The 16,595-nt window shown below is 42.1% G+C and overlaps 1 protein-coding gene and 1 long non-coding RNA gene across 5 annotated transcripts in view; both read left to right on the forward strand.

The window, feature by feature from the left end:
* The first annotated feature begins 5,923 nt into the window (after positions 1-5,923).
* The window catches only part of kif13ba (kinesin family member 13Ba), a 37,796-nt gene continuing 27,124 nt past the window's right edge, over positions 5,924-16,595 (forward strand). For 2 of the 4 annotated variants that reach the window (XM_027281155.1, XM_027281154.1), the window contains exons 1-4: positions 5,982-5,996; positions 6,653-6,815; positions 7,042-7,403; positions 12,560-12,653. In XM_027281155.1, coding sequence (XP_027136956.1) covers positions 7,334-7,403; positions 12,560-12,653 — 164 coding nt within the window. In that variant the 5' untranslated portion in view covers positions 5,982-5,996; positions 6,653-6,815; positions 7,042-7,333. Of the gene's footprint in view, positions 5,997-6,652; positions 6,816-7,041; positions 7,404-12,559; positions 12,654-16,595 lie in introns of all 4 variants that reach the window. The other 2 variants (XM_027281152.1, XM_027281153.1) reach the window with 2 other exon arrangements.
* On the forward strand, positions 13,850-14,312 carry LOC113746267 (uncharacterized). Its single transcript, XR_003462713.1, has 2 exons — positions 13,850-14,035; positions 14,214-14,312. It is a non-coding gene; the product is annotated as an uncharacterized LOC113746267 (long non-coding RNA).

The following is a 16,595-nucleotide window of genomic DNA, read 5'->3' on the forward strand; positions in this document are numbered from 1 at the left end:
GTACTTTCATAAATAAGTCGTTAAACACTCAATATGGAAATTATGACAAATCATCATGCATCCTGTGTAACTTGTGCCACTTGGGTGTATATCATTGTCACTCTCAGCCTTGATGAGCCAGACTCACTGAAGTCCATTTGACTTTCCAGAGACTGAAACATCAGATGGCGATGGGGATTGCCATCAACTGTCCAATAATTGCCGTCAGCAAGTTTCCTACTCTGCCAGTCACCTGATCCCACCTCCTGCCTGTTCACCTGTTCCCCATCAGCCATTCTGTGCCCAATCAGGATGGCAGGAAGAAAGTTTGCATGTCTAGAACGGATACATTATAATGAAGATACAAGCCTGGGGCCATTACAAAAGCGTTATTTTGCCAGAATTTGGAGGATACAACCACTCTTTTGCAGGCCACAGTATCCCAGAATCTACTGTGTGTGTTAATTCATACTTTAAAGGAAATACAGTATATCAGGAAATATCTCATTACCATGTTGTATTAGTCATTAGTCAATGTATCAAATGAACTTAATTTATATATATCTGTAAAACCCTTAACAACAAGACTGCTAATGACATGGATCATCACATGGATACAGCAATAGAGTCACTATATATGACATTATATATATATTTAAAAAAAACATTTATACATTCAGAGGTGCTGGTAGATGGACAACAGGGCAACTTCACAGTGATGTTCTTGAAAATGTTTTACAAATTGATAAAGATCTCATGAAGGGGCAGATCTAGCATAGCTTTAAGGTGTCAGCAGTTCAGTCTTTCAGCCATTGTACATATAATACATATATGTACATATATTAGCTGCCAGGCAGCCAGCAGACAAACTGATGAGAAAACACTTATTACAATGTAAACAAGAGCGTTTAATGTCCAAAGAATTTACTACTTGAATAATCTCACTCGCAATCCAATCATCAACCAACTCCAATCAACTCAAACTCTCAACACACACTTCTTGACTTCCTTATAAATACCTCACAAGACTAATTAGATTATACCATTTTTGCAGATTTCTTATATTTTCATACAGAATATAGATAAAAAAACATATTGACAATAATACCTCAAGTCCCTTCTTCAGATTGTTCTTTTTTATGTACTGAATTAGTTAAGTTTACATTCACTTCAAAACAAAGAGCAAGTGTTACAAAAAAAAATCATTTACACAGTTTTCTCAATACTGTTTCGTTCTTCAGTACTCACCTGTTAAATGACCATGTCACTGTCGATCACAGTAATGATCACTGCACATCTGGTTCTCCACAATTTTACATTTATATAACATTGATTTTTTTTCAAGAGACATTTTTCTTGCAGAATACCATGCATAGCAGAGTCATAATTTAAGGTGAGAACCAGGCCCAGGCCCTGCAGTGTAGACCAAACCTTTCTCCTCCAGTGGCAACAGTATTGGGAGAATGAGACAAAAGAAAGACACTTGCATAAAGACGTGCTTCAGTAAAGGGAGAAAATTTATATTTTAGGTTCTATATTACAAGAATGTAATAGAGACGGTAATAGTAGACGAATAAAGACCAGAGGGAGGCAGCAATGCGACAAAAACGATGCCAGGAGCCGGAAAACCACAAGGAAGAAGAAGAAGAAGCAGGGGAAGGCTAAAAGCAGAAGGGGGATGTTTTTTTCGTAACACCACAAGCGGAGAGAGTAGCAGTCAGCGGTAGGTTTGGCGTTTCAGCTCTCAGTTCAGGTCACATCATTTATCGCACATTGTAGTCTCAATCACAGCGGGTTTGGATATAAAGTGTGTGTGTGTGTGTATTTGCAGGTGAACAACGAGGCGCACCGCCCCCTAAATCCCCCGCAAAAACGTGAATGACACTGATTATCTCGTTACCACCTGTTAGTGGGCGGGATATGTTAAAGAGGAAGTGAACATTGTGTCCTCAAAGATGGCGAGTTTGACGTTTTAGAAGCAGGAAAAAATGGGTAAGAATAAGGATTTAAGTGACTTTGATAAGGGCCAAATTGTGGTGGCTAGAAGACTGGGTCACAGCATCTCCAAAACTGCAGCTCTTGTGGGGTGTTCACGGTCTGCAGTGGTCAGTATCTATCAACAGTGGTCCAAGGAAGGGACAGCAGTGAACCGGAGACAGGGTCATGGGCGTCCAAGGCTTATTGATGCACGTGGAGAGCGAAAGTTGGCCCGTGTTGTCCAATCCAACAGACAAGCTACTGTAGCTCAAATAGCTGAAAAAGTCAATGCTGGTTCAGATAGAAAGGTGTCAGAACACACAGTGCATCGCAGTTTGTTGCGTATGGGATTGCGTTGCCACAGACCAATCAGGGTGCCCATGCTGACCCCTATCCACTGCCAAAAGCGCCAACAATGGGCACTAAAGCATCAACACTGGACTGCAGAGCAATGGAAGAAGGTGGCCTGGTCTGATGTGCGTCGCTTACCTGGGAAACACATGGCACAAGCTGGCGGCGGGGGCAGTGTGATGCTTTGGGCAATGTTCTGCTGGGAAACTTTGGGTCCCGTCATTCATGTGGATGTTACTTTGACACCTACCACCTACCTAAACATTGTCACGGACCATGTACACCCTTTCATGGAAACGGTATTCCCTGATGGCAGTGGGCTCTTCCAGCAGGAAAATGCGCCCTACCACAAAGCAAAGGTGGTTCAGGAATGGTTTGAGGAACACAACAATGAGTTTGAAGTATTGACTTGGCCACCAAATTCCCCAGATCTCAATCCAATGGGGGATCTGTTGGATGCGCTGGACAAACAAGTCAGATCCATGGAGGCCCCACCTCAGGACTTAAAGGATCTGCTGCAAACATCTTGGTGCCAGATTCCACAGCACACCTTCAGAGGTCTAGTGGAGTCCATGCCTCAAAGGGTCAGTGCTGTTTTGGCAGCAGAAGGGGGACCTACTAAAGATATGTAAATAATATGTGAACAATCAATCAATAAAATGTCTTTTTGTACGAATATATCTCAGTTGTACATGATTTTTTTTTCAGTTAGTCAATTTAATGTGTTACTATATTAACTATCAAATATATATATTGAGTAACGTTGACCCCGTCAATCTCTACTTGTCTTGTCCCTTTGTAGATTTAGTTGGCCCACTTGGGGGTATTTTGTTGGGTATTCTGACTTCTTGAACGATCTCATGTGTCTTATGACTGCATTTCACTCTACATTTTGTTTATGTAATTATAGCACATGGTTAGCACAAATGTGCCCCTATCCGTCATGTGAAATTACAATAGAATAAGACATTGTAAGAAATGAATGAGTACAATATATTAGATACTGTCTATCAAGGACAATGTGTTCTTGGTAAACCCTCATGAAATCCCCACTGATCATCTCACTCTTTTACTGCTTTAAAACACCATCTAAATTAGATTATATTTACAATTTAAGGTGGATTATCTGTTTATACAAGTTCATGCAAACCATTTAAAGTAATAGTAAAATAAGAGCAGTCTTATACCTGTATATTTTATTTTCAAATATACATTTACATTAATTTCCTGAATCTCAGTGTTTGAGGAAATGCTAAAGCTGACCACAAAATCATTGTCCTGCCTTTCTTCTTGTTTTTACACATGCAGCATGAGTTTCATATAGCACAACAGTACACTCAGAGCCACCCAATGGAAAAAAAGACAGCTGAAAGTCCTTCAGACGCAAGCAGTGACGGCAGATACTGATGTGTACGTAGTTGCGTGAGAAGGAGTGGGGTATGGTCTCTGCCTACGCTGTCGAGACTGTGACGTTGAATTTGCTCTGTCCTTTCGATTACCCTTCCAGACACCTGTGGAAAAGGGATTGGTCCAAGTTGTTTGAGATGAATGATGTTGGGGGTCATTTTAAAGGTGTAAATTGTGACCTCCACCCTCTTTAGGCCTCTAATTACTATCACTCATTTTAACAGTATGTAAAGGTTACATAAACAAGTGGTAGTCTGCTAGTCTGCAAGGAGTAGGCTGTAGTAGTTGTAGTTTAAAAGCCAGTTGTTCTCTGTGGTATCCACCACATTACACTTTAATGCAGTTACATCTTGCAGCAGAGTGCCCTCTACTGGTCTCAACTCCTCTTTCCTGATCAGATCTCAGATGCATTTATATATAAATATACATATATATTTACAGATTTCTTTTCCAAAGGAGCCGGTTGGTTGGTTTATTTTTACTCAGATTTACACATCAAATAATGACTTGAAGTGGAAGACTCCTTAACTGCAGTTGACAGTGAGCATATCTCTTGCAGTCATATTTGACTTCCAATACATGAAAATGAAGTCGCTCAGTGTACACAGTTAACTGTTTTTAACCACTCTGTTTTTAAAATTCATAACCTACACAATAAGGTGACACTTGCGTTGAAACAAGAACATTTGGATGCCTGTTTTTTTTTGTTTGTTGTAAAAGTGGTTAATAAAGAGACATTCCTGTGTGAAGCCTGTGGAAGCTGATTGAAAATGTCCTTATATAGACTTTTTTTAAAGTCCTGATTGGTGACACTGTTTGTTTGTTCACATTCATATACTTGTTCTGTAACTCTCAAACATAGAGAGAAACAAGTATTACATGGTATGAGTCATCTTGTGTGAGCTAAGATAAGACTCTGGTAGGGAAAAAAATAATGAATTTGTAAGACTGAGATAGAGCAGGTCCTTTATTCCATTCATGCATTTAGTTTACACTTGAGTGACCTGGGTTAAAAACATGTGCATGTGTGTTAATTTGTAATTATACTAATTGTGGTCAGTCATTTTTATTAGAAATTACTATATTACTTATATATTATCTTGATTTTCTTTGGTCCGGTGTTTTTCAGGAGGGTACTTTTACCAACCTATTTGAAATCCTTATCATCCATCTTCTTGTTATTCAAACTTAATATAACCAGCTACATCTATCAATGTTTGAGGACATTGATGGATGTAGCTGGTCAGCTACTCAGTACGTAGGAGTAGACCACCTGGAGATGTTTGGGCCTTTAGTCTAACACAGCACAAAGCTTGAATCACCGTCTTACAAGATATTATATTATACTTTATACTATATTTTTGTAGTACAAGTAGTAAGCAAGTAAACTGTATGTAAAATAATATTGTCGTGCAGTTCCATCAATGGTCAGCAGGTGTCAGTAAACTTTCACAGAACGGTCTAACTTGACAAGAATCCTTTGTTTCGCTGAAGGATGTGTCTTTACTTCCTGTACTTTCTTTTCACAATAATAACTTATTCTAAAACACAAATAAAACACTTTTGTACTTTTGTATTTCCAAGAGTTTACAAGAGTCACGACAACAAATGTTTTATTCAACATCAGTTCAAGTTATCTGCTGCAATTTTAGATAAAGAGCTGTAAGATTTCCAGAAATCTTATGAATAAATAAAGCAGCTTATCAGTCATGAAGCAATGAATACTAATAAATGTTTATCCGTTTATCTGTAATTAACATTGCACGTGATGAACCGCTCATCTTTTCATGAATTCCTGGGAGTTTCTCATGTCATATGTTGACATGAATTATTCATGTCTACTCATCACCTGTGGACAGGATATAATCACAGAAATAATGAAATATTAATTGACTCCATTAAAAATTAATTCATTGTTTACAGATACTAAACATCAGCTATTCAAACCGAAGTTCCTGGTTTTTGGCAGTATGTCTTGCCCAATGTTCTGTGTTTTTTTTTTCAATATCTGCAATTGTGAGTTCTGAAATTTGTACTTAGTATAGGTAAGACAGTTTATTGTAAGCGTCTTGTTATATTGTAAACTAAGTGAAGTGCTGTGCTATGATGTATTTTAACTGTGCACACTCGGTGGTGGTGGAGTGAAACTAAACTGAACTGTCAGTGACATGAAGTGAATCATCGGCTCTTATTTTGAAAAATCCACTCGGATTTATTGTGTTTAGTTCGACGGTGGGCACCGGAAGTGTCGCGTGACTTGACTGGGGTCTTCAACACATCTGGTAACAAACACTTTTATTTTCACACATTTCATCCTAACTCACTCATCCAAACGGAGCCTGCGTTGTTACTTATTTAACCTCCCGTGTGTGGCTCGTAAAACTGTAAGCGGACTTCAGATTAACCGTGTCTGGCGTGACGTTAACGGTCCCCGCTGGACTCGCTGTCCCCGCTGTGGATGGATGGAGACTCCGACTGAAAGTTTGAGCCACAAACAAACAGAGTAATGTAGACGTGTTCGGTTCATTTCAACACAGATAAAACGAATAAAACTATGGCTGTTTACTGAAAAAGAATAGCAAAGGTTGGTTAGTATTTAGTTTAACAGTTTTTATCCTACTTTACTAATATGGTTGAGGTATGTAGGTGAGGCAGCTGTGTGCGGTTGAAGGTCTCTGGGTTAAAGTTTTAAAAGATAATTTAACTATGACAGTTGTGTTACCATATTTGGACGTTTGCTGCCGTTATTCGTCGGTTTGACATCGTTTCTCCGCCTTATTTGGTGGTTAAGATATAATATTAGCGACAGGACTGAATGTATCTTTAGCTGTAACGTGACATAACACAATAAAAGCGTCGTTACGAATAAAACCGTCACTTTGTTAGGTGTCCTGTTTTGGAGTTTTGACAGTTTAACCGTCGCGCTTTTACTTTGAAGGGGTGATCTTTGGCGGAAGGGCGGATGCTGCTAGCTGCGTGTAGCTCGACACGGTGGATTCCGCTGGGAAAAGCTATAGATCATCGACAAGCGGCTCATGGGCGAGCTCCTCTCCGTTGTACGCGTAGGTTAGCGGTGTCGCCTCTGGGATGAATCCACCGAGGTATGTATCTCGAAGGTGGAGTAGTTTCTGAGGATGTTATGTGGTAAAAACGTTCGGATGTGAACTGAAAAACTTGCTTCTTTCCTGCTGCCCTTCAGTTTGCCTGGCAAATTAGCTGCCTAGCCCGTTTTTTGACTTGCAGGTAGCGTATGTTTGCTCAGTCACATCCACCAGCTGCTGCGGTGTCTCGCTTTTACATTTACATTTTTTCTCGTTTCCCTTCCAGCCTCCACGCCTTTGTGGATCTATGTTAGCCTGGAATATGAGCAGAAGAAGACGGAGATAAAGCAGCAGCAGCAAGCGGCGGCCGGCTTCCTGCGGGTTTTTTTTTTTGTTTTTCCCGTGGACATGCCTGCTTCTATGGAGCGGAGCTAGCTGGCCGACAGTCCGGCTAGCGCAACATTTCCAGGCTTTTGGATGCTTGTTTAGCTGAAGAGCTGATTTATTTTGGATCAGCACCACCTCCCTCCCTCCCTCCCTCCCTCCATCCCATCCTCCTCCCTGGTTAAGGAGTCAGCATGGGGGAGCCGAGCCTGGACGACGCCAATGTCAAGGTGGCTGTTCGTGTACGGCCCATGAACAGGAGAGGTGAGGGGTCTTCAGTATGATTTTTTTTTTTTGGTGGGGGGGGTTGGGGGTTGTTATTGATACACAAACACTCAGATCAGTGTTTCACCAGAGACTGGATCTGTCAACATTATTCAGGCTAACATGATGGATACTTAAAGCCTAACAATCATATATATCATCATTGGTCAGAGACAACCTCTGACGCAAAGACTAACTCAGCTTCACTGCACAAACTGCATTTCCCAAGAACGCTGTCCACACAGGAGACTGAAGTACAATTTATCCGGGAATGCCAGTCAGAGATCTCCACCCATTAGTGAAATGAGCTCCTGCAGATTAAAGAAAGCTGTAGTCTGGATGGCACATGTTTCTACAGTGCTGCCATCGGGCTTCCCTCGTGGCCGCCTGCCATCCGAGGTAGATTTAAAGCTTGACTTGCTGTGTGGGATCTACTGTTAGGAGAGTCTAGACACTTTGTCTCCTTCTCTGGGCTGATGCAGATGCCATTAGCTCCTCGACTTTGTTTGCCACTCGCTGCAACAATGGGCCAAGTCATTGTTGTCACTTGACTGTATAGCTATGGGTTTGTATGACTTAATGAGGACAACGGCAATATGTCAGCGCTCATCTCAGGGGCATCTACACACTCGCTCACAAAGTGACCTTTATTAGAAATTAAGTTGCACAGTGATAACGTATAATGGAGGCTTTCATCGCTGCCTCACTGACAGTAAGCCATCACGCATGTATCTTCAGTCCCAATAATCTTCGCTGAGCTGCATCGTGTCTACATAACCTTACATCCTCATCTCTAATTATAGAAAAGCTTGGCTAACAAAGGCACAGTGTTAACCAAAACCTGCCAGCAAATGCTCCGGTCAATTATATTGCAAATTTTCAGTGCAGCATGCAGGGAGGCACAGATGACATTTCCTGGTCCGTTGCCAAGTTGTGTTCCTGCCGTGGAAGGCCATGTGTCCCATGAAAGGAAGAGGAGGAGGAGGAGGACGGGGAGGAGAGCTGCTGAGGCAGAGTGGTAGACCGACAAGTGGGAGAATGAATCACGTGTATGCCTCTCTCTCTCTCTCTCTCTCTCTCTCTCTCTCTCTCTCTCTACCCCCCTCTGAGCTGCAGAAGTCGGTCACAAGACCAAGGAAGTGGATTGCAACGCTGTTCCCATAGGCAGGGATTTACCGTGAACTCTAATGTACAGAAACTCAGCAGGCAAGATGACATTTTACAGTGATGGCTCTGTGCGAGCTTAGACATTTGTTTTGGACACACAGAACCCCATTTCTGTTTTTGAACAGCAACCATGAGCCAGCTATGTGTGGGTCATTTTAACCATTTAAGTATTTAGGTTGTGGTGAGATGGAGAACCTACAGAATTCAGCTTCAGATCAGGTACATTTGGATTCATACAGGCAGATCTCATTCATTTCTAACGGGACAGGCCTGTGTTCCTCACCACTTCACTGTACGCCTGTGTCGACTTCCAGCTGTCAGTGTAAAGAGCAAGATTCAGTAGGAGTACTTGACAGGTATAGGTGATGGTTTGCCAGAGTGACTTAAAAAATGACCATGAATCAAGCACAAGAAGCCCCTTTCAGAGGTAACCAGGTCCAAAGTGCACCAAAGAGACAATTAGCCTGTGTTGCATGCAAGCTGTACGTCTTTATTGTGTCAGCATTGTAAACAAATGCCTGCATCTGTCTTCCATTGCTCAGCAAGAAAAAGGCAATCATGATTTTGGTGAGAGGGAACAAGCAGGCTAATTGATGGCTTACTAAAGGCAGTGGGAATTGGTTTGGAACCAGCACTGCCACGTTTCCAGTTGTGCCTCTCTGGTCCCTCTCTGAATGGAGCTCCTGTCCATATCTACCAGTGCTAAGACTTTAATGATTTCCAAATACCCCCTTAAAAAAACAGACACAGAATTCTCATCCTGTCACATGTCAGTTCAGAAGAGGTGAGGATCAAAAATCGAATATTTTCAGCCCTCGGAAAAAAATCTTTTCCAGCTCGGAAGTCAGTTTTATTCAGGCCTGCTCACATTCACACATTAAGCTGCCTAGTTCAGACACAGCTCCTCCTCTGTCTCCTGCTGTCAGACAGTTTCTTCAGGACACTGTAGCAGCAGTTAAGAGTGGGTGAAGGAGTACCCATTCACTTTCCTCACTCGCCTTTCCACAGCCCGTGCAGTGATTCAGACCTGTGACACTGAAATAATAAGCGGGCTTCTTTCACCTCGAGGTTACTGTCCTGCGTATCCCAAGTTGAGGAGGAGAGGTGGTGTAGCTGCCTAAGCTGGACAAAGGCAGGAAGGGAGTGAGTCTGAATGAATATTTGCTAACGTTGCGTAATGGTCCATGTTCCCATGGTTGTGGCCTTCGAAGAACAGAGCAACGCCAGGCGTAGCAACAGCAGCACCACGGCCAATCAGCTTCCTGGCTGATGTCAAGACTGTTGTGCCAAACCTCAGTACCGGTAGCCCAGGGAAAGACCGGAGAGAAGCCCAGTGGAAAGTGGAAGCTGGTTATGGAGCAAGGAGAGGCAGATAACAATGGGTACATTTATCCTCCCGACCACGCTGCATCACACTTTCCTCTGTGCTAACCAGGAAGTACAGCTGCAGCACAAGAGACACATGGGTAATGTAGGCAGGAGCCGTAGAAGAAGAGTAGGCGGAACAAAAAACTATTCTCACTCTGACACTCTGTGTGACTTCCCCTGATTTACTTTATCTTGTTCTTTTGCCACTCACTGTCTTTTAGTCACTCAGACTCTGTCGGCTCACGCTGTTTTTTTTTTTTGTGTGTGTGTGTGCATTGTGGTGTCCTTGACAGCAGAAGAATTGGGGGGTGATTCAGGTCCTCTGACCTTTGACACCAAGTTTCCATGGCTCTTCCCCCGTGTTCCTGCCAGGAGCAGCAGTGTTGAACAGACAATTTAGCCTTAAATCCTTCATGCTCCTGGTTTGCACAGGGACAGCTAGCTTTCCTCAGATGTAAAGTTTCTCAGATTGGGATTCCCTTTTGTATCTCAGAGAGGGAAACCATAGTAGATTCTGACTGTGGCCACTTCACAAAACAAGTAGACAAAGGTACTTGTGAAGTAACTTGTGCTTTCTTTATTCTGCCATTCCGGCCAGATAAAATGGTTATTTGCATGTGTTTGTTAGGAAAACATTGCCATGCTAATAATTAGGTATGTAAAACACACACACAACCTGCTGACCACCTACAGAGCAGATGCAAACACTCTTGACAGGAACACAGTGGGCAGGATTGGCCAGATTTTATCATCCTGGAAAAAAAAAAGATGACTCCACGACGACTTACTAGTTCATTATACTGTATGTGCTCATCCTTGCTTGAGAGTAGTCTTGCCTTGGTCAGAAAAAAACAACTCTAGGCAGTTGAAGAAAGGAATTGAAACCACACAATGTTTCCTGTCCTAACACATTTGCTGAAGTTCTATATTCTCGCATGCTCTTGCGTGCTCTTGCATGCTCGCTGCATATTGGAGAAAGCGATTATTGACTACTCTGGGGTGCGATCGTGTATTAAAAGTCGAGGATCTGCCTTGGAAAACTACTGGCTCCTACTGAAGAGGAGCAGAATGGATGCTTGTTTACACAGGAGGCTAAAGGGTCTTACAGTTGAAGGACGTTATTTATTATCAGTCAAGTCTCCTCACTGCTGTAGTCAACACCAATTTGCATCTAAAGGAGTGCTGGCTGCAGCCCTGACCGCTGACCTCCCTGTGGAGGGTAGTGAAAGAGAGAGGATATCCCCACACAGGGGGCAAAGATTCCTGAGCCCCCTCCTAATCTTATCAACTAGGTTAAATAATAAAAAGTGACCTTCTTTAAAAAACGATGCTTCCTAGTGGCAGAGATGTTGGTGACATGACCCGTTTTTGTGTTATTAATTAACCTACAAGCCAAAATTGAGACTTTTTGTAATTGAGCTTTTTAACACAGTAACATAGTGTGATGGTGTAGTTTAATAAATTGCAGCAAATGGCCATTAAAAAAGTCCCAAGCATTCACAAGCAGCCACCAGTAAAAGACTTTTTGTGCTACTGGTAAATTAGTCAAATGCTTTTTACATTTTAAATGCACGACCAGTTCTGTTAGAAACTGGATGCCCAGGACATGCTGGCAGCACCTAGCCTGTGTGTAGACAACCATAATTTGGTCTCACTGGCAAGACACATGAATGGAGAGACCTACCAGCCTCATGAATTTCCAGTGCGGTTCATGTTGTTATTTTCCAATGCTTTTGCCTGTGACTTTCACAGTAAGGCTTTTATTAGAAGGTTATACATCTGACTCAGCTATGAAAACAAACAGATCATGTAGTGTTTTATATTAGGAACACTGTGAGGTATCTATTTTGAAGTTAGCAAAAAAAAGAGATCAGATATGTACGTTGCATTTGTAGAAAAAGCACTTTTTTTTCTGATGGGACAGTGAAATTGTAGTTGGCAAAGCAACAGCTTCGATAGGCAGCGTTACATGCTGACTTGTGCAGACTACCAGCATAAATACCTGAGTGGACAAAGCATTAAGGGCTGCTCCTTGCTGAGTTGGAAATGGTCAGTTGCTGTTGTCAAGGCCAAGTGTTGCATCATGACACAAGCAGGCCAAGGTCAGTATGGTCCTTAGTTGTGTGTGTGTGAAAGAGAAAGAGAAAGAGAAAGAGAAACTGATTGCTTGGACACGTTCTGTTTTATTGATCCACTTCATGCTCACTCCAGTTTCCACGCCCTGCTCTCACAATTGTTTGAACTTGGATGTTCCACAGGAAATTATTGTCCTTTTGTGCCATTTAACTTCTGCTCTCTCGCTAATGCAGAGTAGACTAAGAAGTAACCACCCGGCCAAAGCTTGTAAAAGTTTCTGTCAGTACATGTAGTATGAAAGCTGTTCTGCAGGACACTTAACATTTTTCACTAATTGTTCTAAATGTCAGATTAGCTGGTTAAAAGGGTAAAAGTTAAAGTTCTGGGATGAGGTTTGTCATGAAATAGAGCTAGAGACGAGAGCAAAACATACAACACAACACAACACTATGTAATAAATTAGAAAGCATCAAGAATAATAGGCATGTTTGAGTTATGCGGTTTAGGTGCTTTGCTTGTAACGCTGCGTGTCGTCTGATCCACAGAAAAGGAATTAAACACGAAATGTGTTGTGGAGATGGTGAAGAACCAGACGATCCTCCATCCATCCGGAGGTAACCTCGGCAAAGGAGACTCCAGGTACGTTTGTCTGTAGAACATCGTGTGTCCACAGCATTTTTTAAATTCACATACACATCTAATTCAACAAGTCATCCCATTAATGAATTCATGTTCACTCGCCTTATGAAAACATTTAGGGAATCCATGTTTAATTATGACTTATATGTTGAAATTGTTCTATTAAAAGAATACTTAAATATCTCTGAGACATAAGTCAAATATGGAGATACAGATATGATCCTTAACTCTTCTTCAAAATCACACAAAATACACGTTTTTTAACTCCAGAACGTCACAGAGAATCTTTGTGAAAGTACTCTGATACCACACACACACATCTGCACCTCTGTCTCTCTCGCTTTCTGTTTCTCTCTCCCTGTATGTGTCTGCTATGTTGGCTTCCTTTCTCAGCCCAAAACAACACAACATGTATTGGATTTTTTCACCCCCGTTGTTGTTAATGATGATGTAGCCTATGGAAATGTTCAAACCGACATTGTACCGAATGACATCGGCCTCAACAGGTGTGTTCACCGTTGCTTTACCTGGTCCGTGCTGTCCTGTCCACGTCTTCTAACTTAAAAGAAGAGAGCGTGTCTCTCTCTCTCTGTATCTTTCTCTGCAGAGAAGGTGCGATTGTTAGTGGACTGTACGTAGGGAGTGGAGAGATTAGTTACTCAGTCATGGATGGTGTCATGTGTGGGGAAACACTCCCACTTCTTCTGCCTCCTCACAGACACTCTGTGTGATATTCAGTGCCTTGGAAATGTTCTTGTATCCTTCCCCAGATGGCTAGTTTTTAAAAAGCTTGTTTCAGATTTGCTTGGAATGTTTCTTCGTTATGATGTAGTTTTTGGCAGGGAGCTGACTAACCAGCTGTTGGGCCTCTTGGCAACAGGTGCATTTCAACTCCAATCACTTGTTACATGTTTCCTTCTGTTTGCGTTTACTCCATTACCGTCATGTTAACCAGCTACTGTTAGTGTGCAACACAGAGTTGTTCTTAAAGTCTCTCACTACCTAAGCTGATCGAGACGTTGGGACATATTAGATTTGGTTGCATTTGCCAGAAACAGAAATGTGTGACTGCATGTACACTGTGTGTGTGTGTGCTGTCGGCTTGGTGTCTGAGTAAGGGAATGTTGCAGTACTGATCGGACCTGGAGGACAAACTGTGACGTTAATCACCTCAGCCCTAATTGAAAAGCTGTAATAATTGCAGATTTCATTTAATTTAATGACATCATAGTTCAAAATCAGCCTGTAGATCCTGCTTGACTCGCCACCAGCCATCTTGGAGGAAGCCAGCTGTGTCGGAAGAAAGACCTCCTTGTGACTGGTGGAGCAGACTGCCCGATCGCCCGATCAGACACAGCCAGAGAGGCTAGCTTCAGGCTGAGGTGCATGAGCAGACAACAGCAGCGTGTGTTTGTGTATCTGTATCTGTGGCTGGAAGAAAGACAGACAAGGCAGACAGAGACAATTATACATGAAAAGACACACTCCACTCCACCACTCTCTTCCCTCACTCTGTCGGGTCGTAACTCCCCCCCGCCTGGCTTCCTCCCTTTTTCTTAGCTCTTCCGTTTCCGTGGCAACACAGGGGGAGGTTAACTCCGGGTCGCTGTCGGTGACCGTGAAGCCCCTTCCTTGAGTGAGGAGACGATGGAAGAGGGGAAAAAAAAACCCCTCATTTTCTCGAGCATCTGTCGGCCATAAACTTCCCCCGGTGACTTTTATGGACGACTAAACAAGAGCGGAGCTGTAGTTTGTCTCTCAGTCTCTTGGTGACAAAGGAGCGAGGAAGCAGCAGCAGCAGCAGGAGGATGGGCTGACTGACTGATGCCCTCAGCGTGCAGATGCTGTTTTTATTCTTGTTTGTTTTTTCCATTTCCCAATTACAGACTGTTGACACTGGACAATTATCTTTTTACTCAGCATTTCACTTGGTGCTTAATAGATGAGAAAGACTGAAGTGGTGGCTTCAGAGAGGAAGTATGCAGCAAAGCTAGGATGTTGCAGTTGCATGGTGTTTTCTCAATAAAGTGTCACCCTTTTCTTTTGAAAACAGGGAATGCATATTTGCAGAAGATTACACACAAAAAGAGAGTATAGCTTTCCAACTGAACTCTTTCTACAGTCTGATATCAACTTTTCAAAAGTTGTGTGGGGGTTGTCGCTCAAGCTAAGGATTAGTTCTGTTTAAAAATAAATAAAGGATTTTCCACTGACTCTTGGTATGTCAGAAACAGCCAAGTAATTGGTAAAAGACGCTGGTTTGATCCGATAGCTATCCACTAAATGGTTCACAGCAGCTGGGAAGTAGAAACTTTCATTTGTATGTGTTGAATGTGTTTTTTTTCTGCAGGTCTTACTCATGGTTACTGCAGAGTGCATTCAGACAAAATGAGTTATTGCTAGATTATGACTCTGGCTACATGCCCTACAGCTAATACGTTAACAGAGATCTGGTTTGGACATATCGTGCCCATTTATTTCAAATAGAACCTATTGTCCGTGTGTCCCCCCCTCCTCATTTTTGTGCTCCTGGTTATAACAAGGCTGGAAAATCACCCTCACAGGATTAAAAACGGTTAATTGTCTGTTGATGGACTAACTTAACAGACAAGCTCAACATTGATCAGTGTTAGCCTGGAGGATTATGGTTAGTTTCATTGTTTTATGTAATCTGATAGAAGGGTCATACAAAATGTAGGAAGACATGCATTATCAAGGTATAACTTGCATGTATTTTAACTCTGTCATGGCCTAGTTAACTTTCATAACATTCTTTTACTATACTTAGAAAAGTCTCATTCAGTCAGGCACGGGCAAGAAATGGCCGCCCATGAAAGAATAGGCCATGTAAAGGAAGAGTTAAATACTTCCTCTGTCCTCTACCACATGCTGTTACATCAAAGTAAGACCTGGGCTGCAAGATGACAATTAATCTGCTGCTTAATCTAATTGGTTAAAATATAATTATTGGTAATATGTGTTCTATTAAACACCCACCTAATCTATTCAAACAAAATCTCTTTCACAAGCCAAAAATCATGTTTCAAACAAAGTGTTCAGTTCCCTACTAAATATTAAGCTTCTTTCACCTTACATACTTTTCTGTGCTTTTTTTTTTTTTACCTGATCAAAACTTCCTATTTTGGAATTCTCCACCATGAATAATTTGAGATGACCACACTTGAAGGTTATTTCCTTTTTTTGTCCCTCCTCAGTTCTGTATCGGATTCAGTTTTTCCACCAGCAGCGCGCTCTGGGCAGGCCAGAGTTCCTCACGTTGGCACTCTGAGTGACTCACTGCGGTGGTGACTTGTTTTATTAGTTTTGAATATTGGGCTTTATTTAAACACAGTTTATTGAGGATTATCAAGGGAACATTAATGCTATGAGGTACTAGCTCTCTATGCTCTCTGAAGGCCAGGGTTTACATGTTTTTTGTCTTCCTTTACATGTTACATGTCCTATCTGCTCTTGCACCTGCCCTCCTGATGTCCTGACTTCCAGAGTTTGAACAACAGGGCCAGGGCACTCTGTACTAGTCTGTCTGATAAACGAACAGTTAATCTCCCTTTCAGCCATGTGGTCAGACACTACAGTTTGCATGATGACCCGAGGCTGTTTGCATTGGCCTGGTGAAGCTGGATGTTGAAACACTCTGACAACGATCTGTCTCCTGTCAGATGTCAGTGAGGCAAACGCAGAGGCTTGGTTTCCAAGACGATACACAAAAGAGACTTTGTGGCCGCGTATCTTGGAATGATCGTGGACATTTTGTGTGTATGTCAGTGTGCAGTTTTTATTGTGGGTTTTTGGAAGTGAAGGATCTACAGTATATTTGTTAATGTTGAAAGGTGGGATCCGGATGCAGAGTAAGGCGAAGCATATAAACAGTCCAACCTAAACCAACCATGTGATGGTGGGAGCTCACTAACGTAATGACAG

Source organism: Larimichthys crocea, chromosome VIII (genome assembly GCF_000972845.2).
Source record: "Larimichthys crocea isolate SSNF chromosome VIII, L_crocea_2.0, whole genome shotgun sequence".
Classification (NCBI taxonomy): domain Eukaryota; kingdom Metazoa; phylum Chordata; class Actinopteri; family Sciaenidae; genus Larimichthys; species Larimichthys crocea.